The sequence below is a fragment of the Barbus barbus genome (assembly GCF_936440315.1).
Source record: "Barbus barbus genome assembly, chromosome: 13".
NCBI classification, from domain to species: Eukaryota; Metazoa; Chordata; class Actinopteri; order Cypriniformes; family Cyprinidae; genus Barbus; species Barbus barbus.
In genome coordinates this window covers 27,467,990-27,495,790 of record NC_136741.1, presented here as the reverse complement: position 1 = coordinate 27,495,790, position 27,801 = coordinate 27,467,990, and the positions used below count along the sequence as shown (strand labels likewise).

The 27,801-nt window shown below is 36.8% G+C and overlaps 1 protein-coding gene across 2 annotated transcripts; it reads right to left on the bottom strand.

Annotated features, from left to right (window-relative positions):
• Nucleotides 1-2: 2 nt before the first annotated feature.
• LOC306879025 (vesicle-associated membrane protein-associated protein B-like) lies at nt 3-27,604 on the bottom strand. Of its 2 annotated transcripts, none has more exons than XM_079431695.1 (6): nt 27,281-27,604; nt 18,058-18,210; nt 12,025-12,128; nt 8,539-8,619; nt 8,150-8,326; nt 3-3,224 (listed from the first exon to the last, which is right to left on the bottom strand). In XM_079431695.1, exons 1-6 carry the CDS (start codon nt 27,336-27,338, stop codon nt 3,063-3,065), a joined length of 735 nt encoding a protein of 244 aa, XP_079287821.1. In that variant the 5' UTR covers nt 27,339-27,604; the 3' UTR covers nt 3-3,062. The 2 variants fall into 2 exon arrangements, with proteins under 2 accessions (XP_079287821.1, XP_079287822.1); XM_079431696.1 differs by having other exon boundaries at nt 3-3,221; nt 27,281-27,566.
• Between the last annotated feature and the right edge of the window lie 197 nt (nt 27,605-27,801).

Sequence of the window (27,801 nt, the reverse complement as noted above, 5' to 3'; positions counted from 1 at the left end):
TTGGTCTGGGGCTTTATTGATTTAATTTATTAAGATGCTACATAGTCCAACAAAGTTGGGGTTTCTTTATATACCGTTATAGACTACTTGACTAGGAATATCAACCTTAATTTTCATCTTAGACTCATTATTTATTTATTTATATACATACAAAACGGTCACCTTCATGTTTACATCATATGTGAAGGTTTGGGGCACTATCGTAAGGTGTAGGTATAATTACGAGCCAGCTGATTGGCTGACAGGCCCCCAAATCCCTCCCTCTCCATGGCAATCATACTCCTTGGTGAACTATACATAAACCGCAGTCCAAAGATCACTATACCCTGAACATCTCCTAAAGTTACTTACAAAGCAAAGTTTTGCCATTTGACAATATCATAAGCTCCTCTGTTCTTGGAAATCCAATATCAGCTAAAGATGATCAACTGAAACAAAAGCTTCTCAATAGGGGGGGCATAAGAGAAACATTAAAGAAAAAGACAACCCCACAACACCAAACTATGACACAAATACATATCAGGTCACAAAATGGTCCCCTGTAGGAAAAGTCTCTTTTCTGATGTCATTTCGGTTATTTCACAAAGATCAGACCGTTGTGCATGGGAAGATGACATTCTTTATATGTAGTGCATTTTTAATATAAACAGCTCTGTGCAATAAAAGCTTTATTCATAACTTAAATCCAAACAAAATGACTAAATTAACATCAGAGGACAGCAAAGAAACAGAGGGCTCAGGAAAACAGTGCAGAAATGTCAGGAGTGTTTTTTTTTTTAAAGCCTTACGCTGTGAGATAAACCAGTGTTGTGTACATTTCAGACCACGAACAAGGCATATCGAAGCCATGCATTTATCTGGAAATGAGGTGTAGGCTTGGCATGGCTAAAACACAGGTAACAATACTCACACGTGCCAGTTTTTAATGGAATAGTTGGCTCAAGAATCAACATTTTGTCAGCGTTTACTCCCTATAATATTGTTCCGACTTTTTTCTTTTCTTTCTTCCATGAAACCCAAAAGAAGATGCTATGCACAATGTCCAAGCTACTCTGTTCCATAAAGTGAATGGGAATTTATCCTGAAAAAGTCCAAAAAAGGACAAAAAAAGCAAAAACAGACTATAAATGTGATTCAAACAACTGTGCACTACATGCTAAAGCCATACATAGCTTTGTGCAGAAAATAGACTTACATTTAAGCTTTTTTTCACTTATAACCTTATATTGGAGCACTCAAATGTCAATGTATCATTTCATACAGTACACCAAATCAACAAAGAATATCATATGCAAAATCACATAAATATATCACATTGAATGGCAAATGCAAATCTATTTAAATGGCTTCAGACAAATTGAAATACAGTGCAAAAGACGTTTGGACGAGTTTTATGATACCTATATGGTGCTTTTTCCTACTTCACAGCATAAATCACCATCTACATTCCTTCGTATGGAAATACAGCAAATCTTCCTAGCATCTCCTTTTGTGTTTCACAATAAAAGCTGGAACAACTTTAACATTATGACAAAATGTTGAAGTCTGGGTTAACTATACCTTTAACTACTTTTTTGTTCTTTTTTGGAGGGTAAAGTGAGAGGGGGGTCAGTGTTTATGGACCTGATGGTAAACTCTCCTCGTGGCATCTTCAGATAGAAAGTTCATAGGGAGAGAGACCTTCAACCAGTTGCATGTACATGGTGCATCAAAAGATATGCTTAGCAGCTGCACTATTACTGTATATAATGACTTGATCAATAAATTAACTCCGGTCTACAGGCAGCAGAATGGAAACAGAGGTGTGATAAAAGGGCCTGAAAAGGACATTTCACCTATGGAGCAGCTTAATAAAATATAAAGTATTTTTTGCTCTCAACAGAGCCATGCATTCAAGCACAACTCCCTTACCAAAAAAACCGACAATAAAGAAAGGTGAAAAATCTATTCTGATTCTGACAGGGAACTCGGTTTGTGCAAAGCTTCATCGGAAGTGTTGGTTTCAGGGACGTCAGCCCTGCGCCTTACCGAAAAACACAGCAGTTCACAGAGAAATAGTGTTTCAAATGGTTTTTGGAGCAAATGAGTAGGTGAATGGCCAAACGGTTTCACTGACACTTCCCCAGTAACAGCAGTTTGAAATATCTGTCACTAACAGTCCATTTCCTCGCTGTCAATTAAACATGTTTGAATTCCAAAAATAACCTAAAAGTCAAATTGTGTTGTCCAAGCCACTTAAAAGTAAGACTTTGCGGTGGTTTTGGCATTTGAACGTCAATTGGTGGCTGACTGCAAGTGAAACAGATATGACATTTTACAAAAATGTGGATATATAGTGACGATATCTCATTTGCCGAGGAACTATATGTTGAATCATAGTACCTGTTGGTACTCAAACATATCAGTCGGACTGAACAGAAGTGGATGGAAGATTTCAAATGCATTTTATTTTAACACCAGTGTGACTGGGGAAGATACCAGAAGGCTTGTTTTGCCATTTACCTGGACAGTGCTTGAAAATATACAGGCTGAACTTCAGTGAACTGCTGCTTTAATGCAAGATGTTTGGGTATGCATAAATTAAATGCACATGTGTCACTTTTCAAAGACGTTTAGCATTTGTACACGGTTTCAATTTGCTTCTGACCCACTGAGAAAAAAAAAAAAAAAAGTAGTGATAAAACAACATTCACTCTACCACAACTCAATCGCACATCTGGTGTTAGAAAATCCCTACAACATTTTTAGTGGTTAAAATCTGACATTTGTTATCCATTTGAACTTGCATCAGAAATAATTAAGGAAGAGGGGCCAGAATGATTTCACAATTTTGAGGCTGTGTCAGACTATTATTATTCTTTTTTTTTGGGGGGGGGGGATTTTTTTCTTTGCACATATCATGATGAAATTCGTTGATCTCTTTATTAATTTTACACACCTCGCTAATCCAAAACTACCCAAATGATATGGCATTCGGATTAAACGAATTCTGCATTGGTTATATGGCCGTTTTGTTTTTGTTTCATCCGCAATGCATGCTTGTAGCGCTCCCCTCTTGGATTTTACAAGGCCAACTTGCCTACAATGACACCCACGACAAAAAACAGCACAATTAGAGCGATCATCCTGGTGCTCAGCCCCTCCTCCTTCACTCTCATTGCTGGAGATGAGTGCGGAGTGGACATTACTGTGCTCTTCCTCATCCGCAGACCATCATCTTCCTGCTGGGGAGGGGATATGGGGGGAGGGGTGGAGAGAGAGAGAGAGAGAAAGATAGTTAGATGACAGAAATAATCTGGAGAGTTATGAAAAGCGCTTTTGGCCCTGTCCTTGTCTCATTAAACAAGCAGCAGTAATGGTCCCCAGCTGCAACTTCAGCCTTAGTCAGCGCTGATGACTAAGGCCAGGTTATCTTCAGTTCCGTCTCTCGGTATGTTCAACATCCTGTGGCCTTTACAAATTTAAACAATATGTGAACAAGCGCAAAAGTCATCTGGACGATCGGTATGGCAGTTCTGTATTGTCTATACCTAGAGAGCAGGGTGGCAGATATAAATATGGCATTCCTTAAAGGGCCAAAGTTGTCATGAAAAAACATTTTAAGTGGACATCAGAGGAAGCAAATCAAATAAAATGCATAATAACAGCTTTAAAAATAAGACAAAATTCCTGTAATTAAAGTTAACAGCATTTAGAGTAAGTGCATCCTTAAATGCAACTTTCAACCTTTTTATTTTGTCTCTGGTAATTTATTTAATGTCCTACTGGTAATTTAAGCATCATTTTCATTGCTTCTAAAATCAAGTTAGTAAGTAAAGTGATCATACAAGAACTGACCAAAAAGCATGTGTGTGTAAAACCCACATTTAATTTCTATTTATTTCAAGTATACTTGCTCTAAATTCAAGAGATTGCTGTTCTTTTCTGTATACACTATCATTCAAAAGTATGGGGTCAGGTTTTTATTTATTTATATTTGCAAGAAATTAATAATTTTATTAATCAAGGATGCATTAAAATAATTCAAGGTGATAGTAAAGACATTTATAATGTTACATTTAAAAAAAAAAGTATTAGGGATATGAACATTTTGGCTGATACCGATAACCGCTAATTCTTTATATTTGAAAGCTGATAACCCATATGTTGGCCGATAAATCTATATCCAAATTTGTATACACTTTTTGAGAGCCTGATTACAAAAAAGGTCTCATCATTAAAAGCCACATCCCAAACACTTCAACATAAGCAGCCTAGTCTGAACAGTGTACGTTTTAAAAAATTATTTTACTCTCCCATTACCAAATTTCATCATAAAAAGTCTTACAAATAAATAAAATAATGCATAAATGCATAATATTACAACTTATATATGCTCAAAAAGACGGGAATGCACAAGTTATCTTGAATTAAATTATGCGCTAGTCAGATGAGTAACTTGTGGACGCGCTCTTGGCTCTTCTCGTAACAATGCGCTGAAACCCGGCAAATAAACCCCAAAGAATTCACAACTTTTTATTATGGTATATGCCAATCCCAATCATAGTTATCAATATTGTACACTGCCGCTAGAGCTGCACATAATATCACAACTTATAAATGTACAAAATGACACAGTTATTGTGTGCTTAGGGTTGTAACGGTATGAGATTTTCACAGTATTATAATCGTCTCAGAAAATATCATGGTATATATTAAACAACAATTCTTAGTAGCAATGACCCTTAAAAGAATAAGAACAAGTTTTTTGAGTTAACAAATCCTTTATTACAACAAATTTTAAACCATTTTAAAGTATTGAAGTCTCCCTTCTGAAAAAAAAATTATAAATCATAAATAAATTAAACAATTAGAAAATAAAGCTATACATCTCCCATTTGTAAAAAAATTAAAAATAAATACAATTCTAAATTAGAAAATTTCAAAAATAAAAAATTAAATAGGAAGGGAAAAAGCAGCAAGGTTTTTTGAAAAAAAAAAAAATTAGATTAGACAAAAATTAACCAAACTGTCTTTCCTTTTAGACAGCATAAATGGGAGAGCACAAAGTGCAAAACCATGTTTGTTACTGTTTTTCAGCAGCATGTATTTCTGTGTTTCTTTTTAGTCTAGGTTGTGATGAAGAAATCTTCAAATCTCAAATCTCAATCTTGACCGCTGAGGAGAGAGAATGTGCCCACTTGTACTGAACATCCTCTCCGAAGGCACACTTGTGGCAGGGATGCAGAGATACTTCCTGGCCACATTTGCCAGGAGAGGCATTTCTTCAGCATGCATTTTCCACCAAGCCAGAGGGTCAGCGTCAGTGCCAATGGTAGGAAGAGACTTGTACATTCTCATTTCAGACAGCACCTTATCACGGACATTATCATTTCCTGAGGCTGCCTTGTTCTGCCTAGATGAAGTAATTCGCTTTAGCAAATCAGACAGACCTTTTTGCTTCCTTTTAGTGGTGGCGGGACTACTGCTTCCCTTTCCTGCCTCATTTTCTTCCCTTTCGGCTTGAGGATGTTCTCTGTCTAAAGGAACTGCTTCTGCAAGATTCACGGCTTCTTCCACACATGCCTCAACGGTGTCAACCAGGTTTTTACAGAAGCTTCCCTTAAATCGGGCATTCACAAAGCTGGAGATCTGTAGCACTCGTTCCACCCGCTCTGTGTATCTCACTTCTAGCAAGTCTTCCCTTATTACTTGCTTCATCTGTCTGATGAGTTGGTTGTCTGCAGCTTGTTCAGTGAGGATTTCACTGCCTATGTGCTCCAGTACTGGTGTGAGTGAAGACAGTGTGACCCGTTTCTCCGAGGCCGGGGCATCAGTAAGGTCACGGAGCGGTTGAAGGACCTGCTTGACATTCTCAAGTATGGCAATGTCACTGTCTTTTGGCACGAGATGCCATGTACTCCTGTCACTAGCCAAGACTGCACAGAAAGCCTGTTGCTGTTTCTGGAGATCATCTCAAAAGTTGATACCCATCTTATCACATCATGGATGAGGTCATGCTCAAGGAGTTCCAGGTCTGCCTGTTTTTATTTTATTTCTCTTTTCCTTTTCCAACTCCGAGAAAATCCTTGCATCAAGTGTCGACATGATCTGACAGCAGATTCCACCCTTTAGATCTTCAAGGCTTTGGTAATGGCCAGATTTAAATTGTGGCAAAAGCAACTGAGCCAAACACAAGGGAAGTCTGAAAAGGCCTTCTTCATATTTGTTGCAATGTCTTTGGTAATTCCACACACACTTTCCTCTGAAAGCTTCCAATCCTGGAGCATGTTTTCAAACATTTCTGAGATGTTTTCTGAGGTGTGGTCTTCAGGAAAAAAAATGAGACTCCAAACAATGGCACTTAAGCTGCCAATCTGAGGAGAGGTAGTGGACCGTAAAACTTATAAATGGTTCCCCTCCTCCACTACTGCTGGTCCACAGGTCTGTGGTGGCTGAAAACCACACAGCTTCCTTCAGCTGTTCTTCAACACTGGCTCTGACCTCTTTGTACATGCGAGGGATTTCATTGGTGGAAAAGTACGTTTTTGATGGTACCTTGTACACTGGGACTGCCTTCTTCATTAGGTGGAGAAAACCAGGTTTTTCCACTACTGGAAAGGGCATCAAGTCTTTGGCAATAAAATACGCTACAGCACGATTCAGCTCTTTGGTTTGTTTGGATGTGGGATCTAATTTAATTCCTTTTGCAAGTGACCATATGACAGTCGGTTGAACTGGATCAGGAAGTGTCTCTGCAGAGGCAGCCTGACCCTAAAGAATTACCAGAATTATGATAAACCAAATTATGAATCATGAAAAAAAAACACTTTTTCACAAAGGGCCATGTGGGTTTGGATTTTGTTTTCCCTTCATAATAAAACCCCTTCATTTAAAAACTGCATGTTGTGTTTACTTGTGTTATCTTTGATTAATATTAAAATTTGTTTGATGATCTGAAACATTAAAGTGTGACAAACATGCAAAATAATTTAGTAAAAACTACTTTTGACTTATCCATTTATCAGAATGTGCGTTTTATGTGATATCCTCGTTATACTGTAAATTTCAACTTCACGACTGCACTGGGATTCCCTCTGCATCACGGAAATCACACTGCCTTAATTTATAACTTGTTATAAATGTGACATTTTTAATGTTCTGCTGTTTGAGCTGCATGCGCGGAGCTAAAGATGATCACTGCTAAACCGAAGTGCTCTATTAACGCTCTATTAACTTAACCAAACGCATTCTATATGAGATAAATCAGATATACATAAAATAAACACAACATACAATTGCACAAAAGGCTGCAAATGCACAAGCAAGCTTAACTGTCATGGAGGTGGAGATCCGTTGTAGGCCGCTCAAAGCACGCACAAAACACAGGCGCACAAAGATTCAACAACATTATTTACAGTAATGTTCACATTATAAATTTATGTAGCCTTTATGACAGACTTGCCCTGCACATGTTGCACTTAAGTGTATTGTCCTTTTCGAAGTGATTCCAATTACATTTCAAGCATTTCAAAACCATCATGGCAAACCGCATCTGAAGTGTCTCCGAAGGAAATAATGCATTATTTATCGGCTTTAAGATATCGGGCAATTTTTTTAATCGGCCGATAACGATAACAGAAAAAATCTGCATTTATTGTCTAATACCGATATGATGGCCGATATATTGTGCATCCCTAAAAAGTATAGAGATTTCTATTTTTAAAATAAATGCAATGCATCAAAAATCAAACAAAAAAGCTTCTACAAAAATATTGAGCACCACAAACGTTTTCAACATTTATAGAAATAAAACATTTCTTCCAAAATCAGACTTCTGAAGTATCATTTGACACTGAAGACTGGAGTAATAATGCTGAAAATTCAGCATCACAAGAATGAATTAAATTTTTACAAAAATTCAAACAGAAAATAAAAACAAATTCTGATAACATTTATCAATATTACTGTATGTTTGATCAAATAAAGACTTCTTTCAGAAAAATTAAAAACTTACCAACCCCAAACTTCTAAACTATAGTGTATTTAATGTAATATTACTCTGAGAATTGACAAATACATTAAGTATATCTGAATTTTGGTTTTCAAAGAAAATATATTTTATGATATTTTGACATTTGTGAAAACGCAGTTAGCAAACATTACTCACCCTGATCTGTCTGTTCTCCTCTCGTAGCCGCTGCACCTCCGTCTGCAGTCTTTTACATTCCTCCATGATCTTTTTCACCTCTCCATCATCCAGACTGGAGGCCATGGACTTCATAGACAATGTGGATGATTCCGACTTTGAGAGACTGGAGGCTATCTTATTGCTTTCCATTTCGTGCTGTGGCCACAATCAGGTTCACACACACACACACACACACACACACACACACACACAGAGACTCATGAGCAAATGCATCCATAAAAGAGCCAAGAATCTGTTTTGCTAATTAGTTTTAGGACAGGGTGTCATGCCTGCCATCTTTGTCATTTCATAAACTGCCTAGAGCTCAGCGCTAACATGAGGAAGAACATGAAAACCAATCCACTCACTGTTTTCTCATTTTCAGCGGGCATCTCAAAGACACATCTCAGCTTGGAGTCCATCAGATCCTCGGGCTTGGCATCCTTCCACTGCATGAGAGAAGAACAACACAGGGTTCGTACTAGGGATGTGCAACAGCGATCGAGTACTCGGCCGTGACAGCGATGATCGATCATGAAAATGATGATCGTGGAAAAAAAACGATGATCATGGAAAAAAACATTTTCTGATTGGTTATAGCAGCACTTTGGGCGGCACCCTGAGCTCTGATTGTTTAGCTTGAAACAGCATGCGGTTCAAAGTATAGACATGAGAGGAGAGAGAAGCTTGGCTTTGAAGTCATGTAGTGATGTCTGGGTTAGCTACATACATATCTGATTAATCTAATATAGGATGCGTTGGGATATTAACATTTATTTACATGCAGCTGAATGTGCTGCATATCACCAGTGTTTAGTTTCATGCTCAAATACAATGCCCGATATTGACTGAGTTATTTGAGACGGTCATATTGCTTTTAGACGTTTCTTTTTTAAAAATACTGATCCTATAATAATGCAGCAGAGATGTTTTTCGTCATATTTGTTCAACAGTAGGCATACTTCAATTAAAATTGTTTCCGTACTTCGTATGGCTTCGAAAACACGCAGGCGATTTTAGGAATCACTTGATAATGTAGATGAAAATATAGCACAAATCTGCCATAAACATTAATGACATAAGCATTATAATGAGAACTTTATAAGATGTGAAATCTATAGTGAATTCTGTCCTTGCACGCTGGTGGAAACAACACGAGACCGTGCTACCGCAACTGTCAAGAGCGGCTCGACTGTGTTTAGTGTCCAGCAGCAGCAGCAGCGAGTGCTGGAAGAGTTCCATGTTAAAGTGCACGCAATAAAGCTTGCCGCAAAACCCCAGCAAGTAATTACCATGATGAATGTGTCGGGGCCAGGGGTAATAGAATATTCGCTGAGATTCAGTTCATATTTGTGAAGCAGAAAGCAAAAAGCACATCAAGTTCATTTTCTAAAAAAGCACAACATATGCTGATATTGTGAGTGCACACAAATAAAAGTAGACCCTTAATAGTGCCGAATGATGCATTACTCATTCACCTTTATGAACAAAAATTACGTTTGTTTCCACTGTTATAAGAAAACAAAATGCAAGTGATTGCTCTGGTGACTCCAAGTCCTGCAGAGCGTGCTTTAGCTTCTACTCTCCACACAAACGATTGGATACGCGTGCCTAGCACAAACGTTTAAACTAACATTATGATATGCTTTTAAGTATTTTATGTATAGTTTTATTTTAGTCAAGTGGTGATGATTTAAGAAGGTTAAATTGATCAAACGGGGAAACTGGCTGTCTGCAGCTGGCCACTTGGTCATAGCCTAATTTAAAAACAAAAACATTTTCCAAACGTATTTCTAAATTAACTTAATAAAGAAACTAAAATAAATAACCACTTTACCATTAAAAACGAAACTGAACTATTTTAATGGCTACAACAGCAGCTGTGTAATTGGGGAAGAGAGAAAGAGAAAAAAGACTGCTCAAGTCGGACTCAGGCCGGTAATTCTGATAATCTGCCGGACAAGGGTTGGAATTTGGTACTCGCAAGGCGGCTTTATACGCGTGCCCTCTGGATATGACTGAGCGCACAGGAAACCGCCTCTTGGAGCGCGTGAGTACCAAATGGCTTAAAAGACGTGCAAATATATAACACATTTTTGTGATGATGCAACAATGACCTGATTAAGCAAGTGACAATTCTGTCAACTGTAAGGCTACTGAAACACTACTGAAAGTCTTGTATCGGAGCGTGCAGCAGCTCTTTAGTGCAGACGAGATGCGCTGATGAAGCCGTTTTAAGAGACCGTCAAAGAGAGAAAACACGGTACAGCTGAATATCTGATATTCTGTGTGGATTTATTTACTCATCAAACCTACAAGCTTTAGGCTATTGAATAAATGAGTGAAAATCCATCATTTTAAAGTTGAAAGCTGCGGGAATGAGTAGAAATAAGCGATATAGCCCATGCGGCATGCGCAATCCCACACCGAAATTCAGGACCTGAATAAACACAATTCTATTATACAGAGATTTGTGAAATAGATTTCCATGACTTATCCAAAACTTTGTGGGTTTATCTATTTTTCCCAAACTTTTTCAGGCCTGGAAATTGCTGTCTTAAAATCCCATGACTTTTCCAGGTTTTTCATGACCGTACGAACCCTGACAACATATGTAAACACGCGCATATATATGATTATACACCAAATAAACACCTCATGAGCTGTTTACAAACCCTAGCGACCTGCGTACATACACAGCATTTTTAGGCTCCTTCCCAACATGAAGGCCAGGGAAGATTTCCCGAAAGAAATGTAGTTAATAAAAAGTACAAGAGCATATTTATAGAAAATATCAAATGCAAACTGATGCCAATTGTGGATGTTGTATTAAATTGCCCATTGGGACAGTTTCAAATCAGTCATTGTAGTTATATCTTAGAATACACCACAGACGGTGAGGAAGTTCGCTCAGTTTTCGATCTGAGCTTTAGAGCCATCAACAGGAATAGTGGAAATAGCTCAGGACAGCGAATAAGTAGTCAGATCTCTGCTCCACATTTTCTTTCCGCTTCTCCATTCCTAACGTTTTCATAACCTATTTATCGTTAAATCTGCACACGCACACACATTTTCAGTATGCTCTATTTGGGGCGTCATTCAGAAAGCTTCAAAAGAGTTATGAACATGAGATTTGGATCATACTCTTGGGGCCGTCAAATACCGCTGGAGTTATATGACATCTGTTTGTATTACTTGAACAGAAAACTCAGACCATGTTGTTGCTCCATGCTGGAGGTTATCACAATATTATTGCTCACTGGCACTGCAGCACACTCTCTATGAGGCTTATATATTGAAACACTAAAATAATGCAAAATACTGATTTATGTTAACTATTAAAAATAAAAAGAATTACTGAAAAAAAAAGCTGAAATACATTAAAATATGAATATTAGATGAGAAATGTAAACTTAAATCATTAATAAAAATGAGAAATTAGAAATGTTGTCTTGGAAACTAACTGAAATAAAATAAGTTCAAGCTGAAGTACTAATGTAATTAAAACAAACTAATAGAAATGATAAAAGCACATAACATTACTAAAACTACTAAAATTAAAATGTAAACAAATAAAAGTTCATTTAAAATATTAATAAATACTATAGAGGTATATAAATAATAATATATTTATGAATTCACCTTCACTTAGCAATTCTAAAATACATTTTGGACCAATTATAATGTGTAAGACATCAGCTTTTAGGGCATCAACAATGGGTTTTTTTAATAGCTTACATATACAAGCTTTACAGTGTTACTAAAAAGGAGCATATGCAACCAAAAGGAAATGCTTCTGAACAAGTGAACGAGTATAAGCCTTGAGAAAGCAGGTGGCATGGATCAGTACTCACCACTCCCTCAGTGTCGGTCATGTCAGGTGGGGCCAGCAGAGACTGTACCATAAACTTGTGTTTGCTTTTCTCATTCGGATCATAATCGAACGGTTGCAGCATCACTGAAGAAACAAACAAACACAAGAACATGAATACATACATACAAAGAGAATAGGAGAGGAAGGAGAAAGAGAAGGAACCAGTTTTGGAAATGTTCTGAGCCAGATTTGAACCTGTGCTGCCTACATGAGCACCAAACACTAGACTAAAGCTCCAACATAATTTCTGTATTTTAAGGAATAAGAACACAGTAAAACTGCATTCTATTAGCATTAATATGAGACAAAGGCATCTCAACAGTCCACATGTGATAAAATACTTGGGTGTAGAGCATTACTCTGAAACAAAAAGATTTAGCCATTCATTGCATATAATCCCACTACAAACGTTGCTGATAAAACTTCATTGACTCAGAAAGGTAATTTTTCTTACAGCTCCTAAACAGTGTTTTTCATGTTAATAATAACACATTCAGCCTTCAACTCAAACCAGGTGTTGGTGTGAGGAAGTTCACGTCTACAACCCCATCAGCATCATTGGCAGATGGCATTCCAGTGAGCAAAAGCTAATTTAGAGCTGTTAACATGATTTACAATGATCACTTTCTTATGACTGGCGTGCGAGGGCTCTGGCACTGTTGAGAACGGTACTGAAGGCCGATTTCACCCCCATCGCCCTTTTAAAAAGACACAATTCGGATTCAAAAGAGTCTTTTTTTAACATTGGGGGTGAATGTGTATGTGATTTTGGAAAACTGCAGCTAAATTTCATTAAAAACAAATAATCTCTTAATTTCAAAGGCTCTCAGATGTGGCTACTACTGCCGAGCTCACAGAAGGTGCACGCCAACTCCCCCGCGAGTTAAAAACCTCACTTTGGTTTTGTGTGCCATTATGGCAATCAAGCACCGTCGATATAGCAAACTGAAAACAGACGGCTGAGACAGATTGGGAATGTGCTGTTTTGTCAGTCCCAATCTTCCCGACAGCACTTGAAAGAACGGTGTTTCACCATCATCACCAAGAGGGTATTTTTACAAGTATCTACAGAGGAAGAGGGTTTAAATTAGTCTTGACATGGCTTTATTTGTACAGCTCACATCATTAATATTTCTGAAAAAAAAAAAAAAAAAAAAAATTGCACTGAGCAAATATTCAGATTTCTCACACATAACTGTTGCTATCCTTGACCCAAAAAGTCTTTTCAAGCTATGATTTGTCGTTGATGGTACCAATGTTATATTATTATATGAACATATAGGCTTTGTTCATGCTGCATATAAATATAGGACCTACTGTCTCATTTTGTAACGACTTAAATCTGTGATCTGTTTGTTTCACCAAAACTGTTGTCATTGATTATCTCATTTAACTACACTCTTGTTTGTAAAAGAACACTTTTATTCAGCAAGGACACATTCCATTGATCAAAAGTGACAGTAAAGACATTTATAAATGTTACAAAATATTTATATTTCAAACACATGCTGTTCTTTTGAACTTTGAATTCAAAGAATCCTGAAAAAAAAAAGTATCAGTTTTTGAAAAAATAATGATAAGGAATGTTTCTTAAGCAATTAATCAGCACATTAGAATGATTTCTGAAGGGTCCTGTGACACTGAAGACAGTAATAATGATGCTGAAAATTTGGCTTGGCATAACATGTATAAATTACTCTTGAAATGTATTAAAATAGAAAATAGTCATTTTAAACTGTAATGATATTTCACAATATTACAGTTTTTACTGTATTTCTGATCTAATAAGAGACTTTACATGAAAGAAAATGGTACAAAGTATAAAACGTTTGAACTGTAGTGTATATGGCATAATATGCACTTCACAATCCAAAAAACTGGCTGTTTAGACTGAAACAATTCGATTTCAAACCACATGTATTTTTGTAAAACAGATTTCCTGTGTTTTTCCGATGTTCAGACTACAAATAATTGAACAGATGAGAGTCGGACCCACCAAAAAAAAAGAAAAAGAAAAAAAAAAGGTTTTTTGCTGCCTGTCTAAACAAAGACTGTATAGTCTAAGAATGAAGAGTTCTTGTTCTGAAGAATAAAATGGGCGGCTCCATGCTGACTGTGATTGACAGTTCATTACTGACACAATCCAACACAAGCGAGGCAGTGATTTAATGATTATTAAAGGAGGAGAGCATTCTTTCTTTAACAAAGAACATCTTTATGTGATGCTTAAATTTGTAAAATATGGAAAATGTTAGCCTGAAGATGGTTGAAAAATTACAAGAAAAAAAAAAGACAAAAAAAAAGACCAATGCAGTCTGGAATTAATCTGATCATGTTGTTTGGCCATTTAATGTGATTAACCTGATTAACATTACAAATAATAACTAATTTATGCTCTCAGGTATGCACACTGGTTATTAGGAATCTCTGTGCAATGTAGAAAGATGAGGACTGTTCATGTAAAAAAGGTCCTTCTTTTTTTTGTTTGTTTTGACATCAACCACATTTGGCACAATCTCCGTCTTTTACACAAATTTTATAAACTGTCTGCACATGCTGTTCTTTCGTGAATTCTTAAAAGAGAACTATTTCTAATCATACTGAGTTTGTGTGGTCACAGCTTGAGCGGTCATCTTTGGGGCCGTTGTCTGGGGGCAGGACAACTGCATAAAATGTTCCCTGGACCATGTGAATTCAAGCGACAGCCGCGGTCATCTCAAATAAAAAGTACAACAAAACACCTGACTGCAGACAATCATTCCACTGCGTAATGAACTGGATCCCTGGAGATAAAAAGCGAACAACTCCATTAATTATGAAACATGACCTCAGAATCCCCTCGGCAAAACTGTGAAGCCTTAATGGAGAGGGAGAAAATGAGAGGAAATCCAGACAACACTAATGGTTTGGAAAAATGCACTTAACTTACTAAGTTCCAAAGCAAAGGTTCTGAGTCAGAGAAATGTATTAACAAGTAGGTATAATCAACATGTAATTGGATATTATCGTGACAGTTCTTATATATATATATATATATGTGTGTGTGTGTGTGTGTGTGTGTGTGGGGGGGGGGGGGGGGGGGGGATTCAGAGCTTGAAGTTGTTGCTTTTGAACTATGAACAAATAACTTCAGAACCCAGACTGACAGTGATGTCTGAGAATGAGATGTGAGGCTCATCTCACAGGTCTGGATAAAAGTCAAATACACATTAGGCAAAATCCATTGTGTATCCCCTGTGATAAACACGCAAGGGATGAGTTAGCCTGTCATTGTTTCAAATACCAGTTAAGGAAAACTGTGCGAGTCCGAGCTATTGTATATATTGACGGGGACCAGGCATCTCACCATGGAGAGAAATCCCAAAACATTGGAATCAACACGGAATAATGAGAGCAATTTAAGAACGCCCATGAGATTCCAAGAGGCTCGGAGATTTCAAACGAGTTGAGTTATTAGGAAAACTCTCGAAGGTCTCAGACACCAACAACTGTTGTTACAAAAATATCTCTTGGTTATGTAAAGGCTTCCGTCATGCACAAAGAGCAGTTGGGTAATAGATATAAAGGTGCTGGAACATAAACATCTCCATTTTGCCAACCACAGTATCTCACAGGAGATACGTTTACTCCGATGTCTTCACTCCAGTTAGCTAATCTGCAAAAAGTAAAACTATTTTCAACTTTGCCACATTGATGGACACAAAAATATCATATCAATAGTCACTGTTGCTCACGTCACCAAAACTAAAAACCACAAAAAATTATTACGACTTTTATTGCTAATCACTATTTGCAAATGTGCCTTTAAATCAGTGGTATTTTATCATTATTTATATATTTTTATAGTATGTATTAATATATTATTTTCATATATTACATTTTCGTTTTAATTTGTTAATGTTTTAGTAATTTAGATTTGTGCTTTGGCCATTTTTATTAATTTTTATACATTTCTATATAACTATTTTTTATTTGTTTTAGCAATTTTAGTACTTCATCTTAAACTTATTTATTATAAGTTAAATATATTAAGGTTCTGCAATATATAAATATATTGTGGAAACTTAATTTCCTGTAGAGATGCTTTGCAACGATTTATATCGTAAAAAACGCCATACAAATAAACTTAAACTTATTACATTTAGCTGTCAAGAAAGCATTTCTAATTTCCATTCAAGTTTTTCCATCTCGTATTTTTATACTTAATTGTGTTTTAATTACTCAAAATAATTTGGAAGCGTTTAGCTTTATTTACAAAGAACAACACTACTTCATATTAGCCTGAATTTGGGATTTGATTATTCCTAGGTTTTTTGGGGTTTGTCAGTTTTTGTGACATTCTCAGCCTTCCGTTCAAAAATAACAATACAGAAGGTGTGTGTTTCTGATGATTCCCTGAAGCTTCACCCATACAGACGCGTCACCTTGTTACTGAAACCAGGAAGTGTTTAAAAAAGAAAAAAAAAAGCTGTCTGCAAAAAGGGGTAACACTAACACTGTCTGCGGGAAATAGTAAGGATATATTTGAATTATTTACTAATAAACTAATGTTTTCTGAGTCTGTGTCGCAAGGATGAAGTTGCTGATCCTGAGAGAGAAATGTGTCTTTATTGATTATGATTAAAATTATAATAAAAGGCACTTTTTTTTTTCGTTAAGTGATAATTTAAAGCTTTCTATAGATATATTTATCATGTCTGAGAGGCATGTATTCGCTCAGTTTCGGTTCATTTTTGTGAAGCACTCCTGTTAAAGACGGCAGAAAGCGCATCATGTTTGTTTTCTTTGTTTTATAAAAGAACTACCTTTTGTTGGTATTGTGAGTGCACACAAATACAAGTAAACCCTTTAACAAAAAAAAAAAAATTTAACGGCGTAGGCTATTTTAATTTGTTTCCACTGAAAAAAATGCAAGTGTTTGCGCTGGTGCCTCCATGTCCTGCAGAGCGCGCTTTAGCTTCCAGTCTCCGCACAAACTTAGATATGGGCTAGCACACATTATTATTATAGCAGGTTTAACGTTTAAACATTGTTATATACTTGAACTGTTTTAGTATATCTATAGATTTTATTTTAGGCAAGTCGTGATATGAGAAGGCTAAATTGATCAAACATAGGCTATGATCAGCTCATGCCGCTGGCCGCTTGGTCGTTACTTAAAAAAAAAAAAAAACCTTATAGGCTATTTAACGAACAAAAATGCTCCAAATGTTTTTCTAAATGAACTTAATAAAAAAAACTAAACAAAATATAATAATTTTGCCATTACACACAAAACTGAAAAAAAGAAAAACAATTTTGGAAAAAAAGACAGGCTCGGGTCGGAAATTCTGATAAGCTGTCGGACGTGGGTCGGGCTAGGGCCTGAGCGTCTCGGGCCAGGGCCAGGCTAGGGTCTAAATTTGAGGCCCGTGCAGGGCTCTAGTTTAAATCACTGAGTCATTTGCGTTCATCGCTGAATTCAAGCGCTTCACACTAGGGGTGGGAATCGCAGGGTACCTCACAATACGATATAATCACGATACATGGCTCAAAATAACTATAATATCACGATACAGCGATAATCGATATATTGCTAGACAATCATATAATGATACATCACGATATCTGTCTAACTTTGAAAACAAAATGCCTGTGAAAAGGTTAAGTGCAAATTTTCTTTATTCAGGTACAAACTGTTAGAAATCAGCAAAAAAAGTTCTGTAAATAAATTTTAACATGTTAAGTAAATTAATAATTTTATTCTTGGACTTCTTAAAAAGCATTTGGAAGTTCTCTATGAGCTCTATCAAAAAAGAGCAATGTATCAATATGCTAATTTGACAAACCATTAAAGGCTCATCGAGAGCTCACATTTCAAATCTCAAACTGTCCTCAACTATACATCAACAAATGCTTTGAACTTTGCAACGTGGGCTTTGGTATTGGTATTTGCATTGGTAGAGTTGAGGCATAGCTTTAAAGGCTTCATTTATTGTGAGTAACATCAAAAAGACAAACGAGGTGCATTTACCAGAGACGTGGATCGAGGTTCCGGCATCAATCACTCCGCTGTTTGGCCGCACACAGTATCGGCGCGGTGCAGTCGTCTTTACTTTGAAGCACACATTTCTGTCTGTGGGGTTAGCAAGCTTTAGGGTGGAGGTCACCACATCTGTAAATGGACCTAAGGGGAGAAAAAGAGGACATTACTGTACATTCAAAACGCATTGAAATGTTTCTAGGGCGTATAGTGTAGCTGCATTGCACATATTCTAGGGTGTGCTGGGTGGTGGCTTACTGCAAAAACATCTCAAACTGATCAAGAGCAATATCTGCAGCCAGACTGCTCTAAGTGACCACATCGATTTACAACCATATAACCGATTTCACCCCACCTAGACATAATGATTCGAGACAAATCAAATTAGTGGGACATTACAAAATTAGCGATACATCAAAGGTCAAAAGACCACAGTATTGTTCTCAGCCCTGGCACTCGCTTTACACTCCGGCAAAGAATAAGGGTGATTTTCAGGAATATGGAACGAGCAGAATTTGTTCTGCCAAAGGCTGTTGCTAATCAGTCCACATCACAGAGTCAAACTATTTAAATGTCTGTGGTGATAAACACAGTGCTGAGACCTGAAAACAATATGGTAACAGAGAGAGAAAATCTTGGTGGCAGTAAGATTTTTCATGTTTCTGAATGAATTATGCTCACCAAGGCTGCATTTATTTGATCAAAAACAGTAAAAAGCAATATTCTGAAATACTATTCAAATTTAAACAACTGTTTTATATTTTAATATATTTTATTCCTGTGATGCAAAGATTAATTTTTGGAAAATCTTTACTCCAGTCTTGAGTGTCACATGATCATTCAGAAATTATTCTAATATGCTGATTTGCTGCTCAAGAAACATTTCTAATTCTTATCAATGTTGAAAATAGATGTGCTGCTCAATATTTCTTGGAAACTGATACTTTTTTTTAAAGGATTTTTTTAAATGAAAAAAGTACATAGCATTTGTTTGAAACAGAAATCTTTTGTGACATTATAAATCCCTTTTGATCAATGCATCCTTGCTAAATAAATGTATTCATTTTATATTTATTATTAAATTTATTCATAAACAGTTCATTTCACACTAACTTAAAAGGATTACAATTGACCCTAGTTAGCCAATCAATTCCTGATAAACCAAGTGCCATCCAACATAGCATAATATAGCTTAACATAACAAGTATTTTGTCTCGTTGTGACATTAAATCAGTGCTCAAACATTTCTAATCAGAACGAGCTGAAAGATCAAAGCGTTGATATGGCTGTTCAAGACATGTTTTTCTCTGTAAAAAAACAAACAAAAAATAAAAATGTAGAAAAACAAATAAATTTAATAATACTATAAATGTTTGTAGCAACACTATAAATCCTGAAGTCCAAGAACAACACTGATAAATTTGTTTACCCACAGCTAAATCCAGAGAAATGGATAACATATGGTATGACATTATATTGAAAGTTTTAAATGGCAAATTATTTGGTTTCCCTTTCATGGTGCAGCGGTTTCTGCTCAAACAGGAAGAGTAGATAAAATCTCTGACCGTCAAAGATGAGTTATGCTGCCAAGATTGTCTCATTCACAAAGATTTCATTGTCTTCTAATGTATTGAAGTCAACACAAAACAACATAATTAGCAACATTTTTTATTTCCATACCGACATATTTCCATGTGAAACAATTTTTAAAAAGAAACAGGACTTTTGTGCAAGTGGTTATTACATTTTGATGATCGATTAAAGTTAGAGAAAGTTAGAGTGTTTAGAAATGAAATGGGGTCAAGGAGTCACTTGATGTGCTCATGAACCTAGTCGCACTTGAGTAGAGCTCCGTACATTTGGCCTTTTTTGCATTTTTTTTTCCGTTTTATTTAAAGTTTTATTCATTAATAATACTTTCACTGATGGCATACAATCGGAAACAGCAGGAGTTGTTTCCGTCGGCTTCTCCGAATAAGAAGAAATCCAAGCCACCGACCGTGAGCGATATGATGGACAAGATGGCGAACACTGTTACACACTTTGAAGACATTCTAAGAGTAGATGGCGATGCGGAACGAGTTCGCTTCTCACATGTCAGTTGTTCAGTCGCTATGCTCTAAACTGGATCTTCTTACAGAGGAGATGAGAGAACAAAAGAAAGTTGTCGCAGATCACAATAGTCATGTTGCCGCGCTCGAGCTACAGGTTGTGGACTTGCAGGATCGCAATAGGGGCAGCAATCTGGGTCTGGTTGGATTGCCCGAAGGTTCCGAAAAGGACGACCCTATGGGATTTTTGAAAAGATCGCTATGGTCCGAATTCTGTAATGTTGCATATCCTAGATAGATGTGGACCAAAGGAATCACACTCTCAAAGTATTTTATTTTATTTTTTTCTGAATATGAATCTGTCATCTAATCCAAAGTGTAATCTCTGTTCGCAAGGATCTTTAGGAACATTTTCGCATTGTTTCTCATCTTTTTATAATGTCACAAAAAAAAGAAATGAAGTGGGGTCATGCTTGATTTCACGGCAACTTCATACATCTGTCTAAGACATCCCTCACTCTTTGTGATGCAGCAGCGCCACACATCAAGTATGCAACACCTCATCTGGGTTATTTCTATTAAACCAGGTAAATTATTGAGAGGCTGCGACACTTGAAACTCATACTGGGCCTTATGTTGTTTGAGCCTTTATGTTGTGTGTTACAAGGAAAAGATGCAGATGAACTAAGTGCCTTGGGCCTTTAAAACGTTTATAGAGACAAACATTGCACAAGGCCTAACAATGAACTATCCTCCTGGCCAAAAGCCTTACGCTCCATGTAATTTCCATTCATACAGACCTACAGTGCCTATTGAAAGTCTTCATACCCCTTAATTTTTTTCACATTTTGTTATGTTGCGTTATTATGTTAAACTGCTTTAAATTACCCCCCCCCCCCCCACCCCACATAAATCTACAGCCCACTCACCATAATGACAAAGCAAAAACGGGATTTATCACAACTTTACATTTAAAAAAAAAAGGAAACACTGAAAAAATGACATTGCACAAGTCTTCATACCCTTTGCTTTGACACTTGAAATTTAGATCAGGAGCATTCCAGTTTCACTGGATCGTCTTTGAGATGTCTCTATACTCCGACTGGAGTTAACCTGTGGCAAATTCAGTTGATTGGACATGATTTGGAAAGGCACACACGCCTGTCTATATAAAGTTTAACAGCTGAAATGGATGTCAGAGCAAAAACTAAGCAATGAGGTCAAAGGAATGGCCTGGAAAGCTGAGAGACAGGATTGTGTTGATACAGATCTGGGGAAGACTACAGAAAAAAAAATTCTGCTGTGTTGAAGGTTCCCAGGAGCATTTGGCCTCCATAGTACTTAATTGATGAAGTTTGAAACAATCAGTACTCTTTCTAGATCTAGCCTCCTAGCCAAACTGAGCAATTGAAGGAGAAGAGTCTTGGTTAGAGGGGTGATCAAGACACTGATGGTCACTCTGGTTGAGCTCCATTATCTTATATGGAGATGGGAGAAATTTACAGAAGGACAAACATCATTGCGGCACTCCACCAATCTGGGCTTGATGGCAAAGTGACCAAACTTAAGCTTCTCCTCAGTAAAGATACACGAAATCCTGATTGAAATTTTCAAAAATACACCCAAATAACTTTCAGACTATGAAGTAAAAAAACAAAAAAAGATTCTCTGGTCTGATGAACTTCAATTCCTTATTCATGTCTGAGGGAAACCAAGCACCGCTTATCACTTGCATAATACCATCCCAACGGTGAAGCATGGTGGTGCAGTGGGGATGATTTTCAGCGGCAGGACAGGGGAAGCGATCAGAGAAGACGGAAAGCTGAATGCAGCTAAATACAGAGATATCCTTAATGAAAAACTGGTTCAGAGCGCTCAGAACCTCAGATTGGGCTGACATTTCACCTTCCAACATGACAATCACCCTACGCACACAGCCAAGACAATGCAGGAGTGGCTTAGGGACGACTCTATGAACGTCCTCGAGTGGCCCAGCCAGACTTGGAACCAATCAGACAGCTTTGGAGAAACCTATAAATGGCTATCCACCGATGGTCCCAAGCCAACCTGACAGAGCTTGAGATGATCTAAAGAGAAGAATGGCAAAAAAAACAAATGCATGTGTAAAGCGTGTTGCATCATACCCCAAAAGACCTGAGGTTGTAATTGTTGCCAAAGCGCTTTAAGTTTTGAGTTAAGGGTATGAAGACTTGTGCAATGTAATTTTTTCATTGTCTCCTTTTTAATAAATTTGCAAAGTTGTGATAAATCTGGTTTTTGCTTTGTCATTATGGTGAGTGGGGTGTAGATTTATGTTTAAAAAAAGTCATTTAAAGCAGTTTAACATAACACAACATAACAAAATGTGAAAAAAATGAAGGGGTATGAAGACTTTCTATAGGCACTAATAAAATTAGGGAATAAGTAATTGCAAAGCATGAGTCATGCAGAAAGACATCTTTCTCTGTATTAATTTCATTAGGTAAATCAAAACGTCGCCAATCAATACCAACAGCCTAAAAGGAACAAAACACTCAGATTATGTACAAAACAGCCCTATATTGTAGGGATTGGCATTTTGAGAAATTTTGTTTAAAAAACAATAGGCTATCAGTTAATTGAAAAACAAGTATGACTTACAGTAAATTTTCAGTTTTGCAAGCGTTTCTACACAAATAACCAATTTTGAAAAATAATGAAATATGCATTAATAAAATAAAAGATAATATATATATAAAAAAAACCAGACATTTTTAAAAATGCTGATATTAAGTAATACTGAGTATGCTATAATAATAAATATAATTGAGTCCATAAATACTACTTATAGCCATGTAGTCTCATTTAATGCATACATATTTTTCTTAAGATCTTCAGTTTGACCTCCAGAGTCAAGCTAAGCGTCAAGAAAGTTCTTGGATATTCTGCAGACACAAAACATGTTCCCTTGAGAATCTTAAAAAAAATCATTGTACACATCATTTACTGTTGAAGAAGTTTTCTGCCAAACAAGGAACAGCAGCGGAAAAGCCTCAAGCGATTATTCGTGCCTTTCGTACGGCTCGGAAATACCCAACACATCTGTCTGCAGTGATGCAGCGTTCATCTGCACGGAGAGATACTTGGCATCCGCACATGTGCAGATGTGACTCGTCTTTCCAACTCGGCATTTCAACATCTGCCTCTCATTTACACCCTGCTTTATAGCCCTAAAACATATTTATTACAGGACCATTTCATGATCATTATAATAATTCAGTTATCCAAGGTCTGAATCAATGAGCACTTATGCAATTTCGCCACGTAGGTCAAGGTATTAGTAGGCCAAAAAGGTGCAGCCCTGCTAAATCAAACTGACATCACCGTATTTTAACAGCTTTGCCACATTACTACTACAACTGGGTCACCTTATAATCTCAGAGGGATCAAACTGCCTTTTATACTTCCATATAATTATTGGCTGGGGCTACTTCCTGAACTCCACAGATGAGTCTCAGCTTCAGATGCTTTAAAAACAAAGTGGCATGTCTGGATCGTTGGGTTGTTGTTACCTGAGGTTACCTGCTACTTCAGAGCTTCACAGACTTTAATGAAAAGTATTTTAGGGGCCGATGTTATAGACAGGAGGCATAGTCTAATTCTAATTTGAATTAGGGATGAAGTTGCTGTGGCTCCTTTATGGCGAATGACCCATTCTAGTAGCCACCTCAGGGGGAAAAGCCATGTCCAGTGCTGAGAAATAAATGCATTGTACCTCATTTATGAAACATAAACCTGTAACTGTGCTTTGAACTACACCAAACAACTACACGGTGGATTTGAGATCTCCACAGCTTCGTTAGAATGCCTTAATGTAAAGCTGGCTAATTAAATAATTAAAATTATTTTATGCATGCATTAAATCATGCAGAATTAAATGCATGATACAGAAGATTAATTTAAAAAGCTTTAAAAAATATCCATTAAGGATGCATTTCTAAAAACTACATTTTTCAACTTTACACTACCATAAGATGTTCATGGTGCAAGACCCGGAGAAAAAATTCTGAGACCTAAGATGCTTGTCTAGTGCACACGTCAGGAAAATTATATATTAAGTCTTTTTTCAGATAATTAAAAAAAAAATTATTACGTGAAGTGTAAGCTTATTTTAAAAAAATAAATAAAAAATAGAGAAGGAAAAGCATCAGATGAAAAAATAGTTTCAGAGGAATCGTACACAAGAACATTATTGCTCAACAAGCAAGATCACCAAAGGAAAACTAAGCAATAAAAAGGTGCAATAGTTCCACACTCATTAGCCTTGAATATCAGTGCTTATGAAAGGTTTGGCTGTTGATAAGCAAAGCTCATGTATGGCTTGCCAGGGACTTTGTGTGTGAGCAGTTCTTTTCAGTTTATTCATAAACTATCTGTAACATAAGACAAGCTTTAGATAGGAACCACTAGATTAAACAGTTAGTGATAAGTATTTTGACTACAAACTAAATACACTGGGGTGAGCAAATGGCATTGAGAGTTACCTGGCATCGATATATATCTCCTGCAGCCAAGAACATGTCTAATGTCACCTCACAAGCTGCTGGTGTGAACAAGCAGTAGGAGAACTGATCTAATTTTTGAAGAGCCTAAACAATGAACCAAAAACTGTGATGTCATGAACAATAACATTTCCAACATTAGGTTTAAAAAAATGTCCCAGTTAACCCAAGATAATTTACAAGGCGTGTCCTGACAAATGACTAAAAAAAGGAAGACTCTATGGAGAATAATTCACTGACATTGCAAGTTGATTTGCCTAAACTTTAAATTTAGCACATATTTCAGGCAGTATGATATTACCTAAATTTGAAAATAAATATAAAAATTAACTGTTCATTTTTGGTTTCCTTTCTGTTTGGTTTGCATCCTTAAATCACAACACAAGTCAAGCATATTAACTTTTTACAGAATTCAAAGCAGAATAAAGCATGACAGAAAAGGCCCAGGGATGAGAAATTCTAGATGAGAAAATAATCAACAGCAAAACAATTTTGAAATATGAGATCAACTAGTGTAAAACACACTTATTTTCAGCATATACATTTTCAGAGGAAGTAAAAGCCACTTTCACCCATTACCAGCAATGCATGAACTACCTTGAATGCAATACCAGTCGCTTTGTATAAAAGCTTCAGCCAAATGCATGAATGTAAATCTAAAGTTGAGCTCTCTATAGCTGCACAGAGCGCCCTAAAGTTCACCCAGAAATTATTCCGTCAAAACTTACTCTTATATTTCCAAAACCGTACAACTTCCTTTCTTCTGTAGAACACAAAAGAAGGTATTTTGAAGAATGGTGGGAACAAAACAATATTGGAGCCCACTGATTTCCACTGTATGGACAACAGAAACATTTTTCAAAATATCTTATATTTCACATAAAAACATAATAGTTTTGGAATGACTTGAGCGTGAGTAAATAATAACAGAATTTTATTTTTCAGTGAACTATCCCTTGTGCTTCAACAAGGGAAGATCACATGAGAATTTCCTGTTTCCTGATTTGTATCGTGAAAAGCGCTATACAAATAAACTTGAATTGAAAGTACCTCCACAGCATTTTGATTGGCTGATTATCCTGTCAATGATATGTCTGTTGTGCTGCTTATAATGTTCACAATCTGAAGCCTGAATGGGTCATCCTAGTGGAATTGTACAGACTAACTAATTACATACCCACTCAGATATTTGTGGAAGAAGTAATTTAAGCAGGTTCATTTCCGTTCCGGAAACCACTGTTACACATGAAGTGTATACAGAAGACTAATGGACTGGTTACTATTAATAATATATAAATAGTTGTCAATACTAGCAATTATTGATTGTTGGAGTGTAAAGGAAAAATGCATACACAATGCTTATTTGATTTTAACGTTGTGATAAAAGACCTGAAATGGATGTCAAGGATTATTGAAAAAAAAAAGTAGGGCGGGGACTTGGTTCATTCATTAAATGTTGATTTTGAGATGTGGGCGTTGCACTCAAAAATGGAGGCAAATGAATGTGAGCTTGCTAAATGATAATATATATATGTATGAATTGTAAACATACGATCAATAATATGCATTTAGAAAACAGATTTCATTTCATTCTGACTTTAATAAATGCTAGGCCTATGCTATAAACATATAACAATATAGCAATGGTCTGCTGTCGATAGTAATTGGTGATACCTATACCTGTTATGCTAAAACTGGGTAAATATTAAATGGCACATGAACTAAAAGTCCCAAACCTTCCAGACGTCTATGAAATGCCAGTTTCAATGAAACGTTATGTTTTCACAAAAATCCCAACATTAGTCATTTTACCACATAATTGATGGCGCTATGAACCATGGCAGTAAAATAATAGTACAAGTGTCAAATCTTTCTCGAGACTTCCTGACTGGAAGCAGCTTCAAGGTAGTTTTCAGTGTTGCCAGGTTTTGCTAGAAAAAAATACGCTATCCGTTCTGATAAAATAAGCCAAAAATAATCAACTTGCTTCACCAAAACAAGCAAAAATACGCGGTCCACTTATTCTTGCTTATGATAGGAACTATTTCACCTTCTGTTTATCTGAACATGAGGAGAAATGAAGCTCGACTTTGACAGTTTACACACAGCGGTCATTCAAAAATCTCTCATTAAATAACGACACACACACTTTGTATACAGACTAAACACTACCATACAAAATGTCTCTGTTGTGTTCAGGAAACAACCTCGTAATAAACCCCAACAGCCTATTTTTATAATCGCTAATATTAAGCGGACATGGCAACACCGGTTCATACTAACCGCATTAACCAGTCCACCAATACAGCCTGTATATCAAGGCCTAAAACAGGCTAGCTCGAGCTAATGTGCTAGTCAGTCTTCTGCTAAACCTAGGGAACACTTGATTAACCCGTCGTTGTCACATGAAGGACATTTAAAGAAAGTCTAGAGTCTAAAACGATTCACCATTACGGCGCTGCGCCATATTATTATTATTACAAGGACTGAGGCCTGTCAGAAACGCCACCTCACCGCCTCTTTCTGCCATTAACCCCTAAAAAAAACACGTCGGTTGATCCTCCCTCTTTGTGCTGGGGGTTATAGCCGCTAGTTCACGGCCGTGTCAGTCTCTCAGCTCACCTCGGAACCTCAGTTCGTGCTGCGGTTCAAGAAGCAGGACCTGCTCTGGCCTGGCCATCTCCCACTGCGCTTCAAACGCGTCGACTGCTGCGCTGACGTCCGCTAGAACTGACGGTGACGAGCTTGACGGCTGAGGCTGTCGCTGAGGACTTCTCTTACATTTATTGAAATAAAAACTCCACAAGGCAGTGGAAATAGCTCAGTGTTACCCGATCCACTAGCGACTGTTGTGATGCAGCAGGAAGGGACTTGGAGAGAGAGGCCGTGACGTCACTGCGGCTGATGTGAGGAGGAGGAGGAGAAGGGTGTAGAAAGAGGGTGGGGGTGGTCTTTATGTGTCATCTTCAACCACGTTATGAAAATGTTATGGCAACTTTACAGTGGTATATTTACATATGTACCTGCAATGACATTTTTAATTATTAATTATTATATTATATATGATATTAAGTTATATAGCCTATTAACAAGCAGTTATACTGTTGATAACAGGTTAACTGTTTTTATAAATAATATAACAT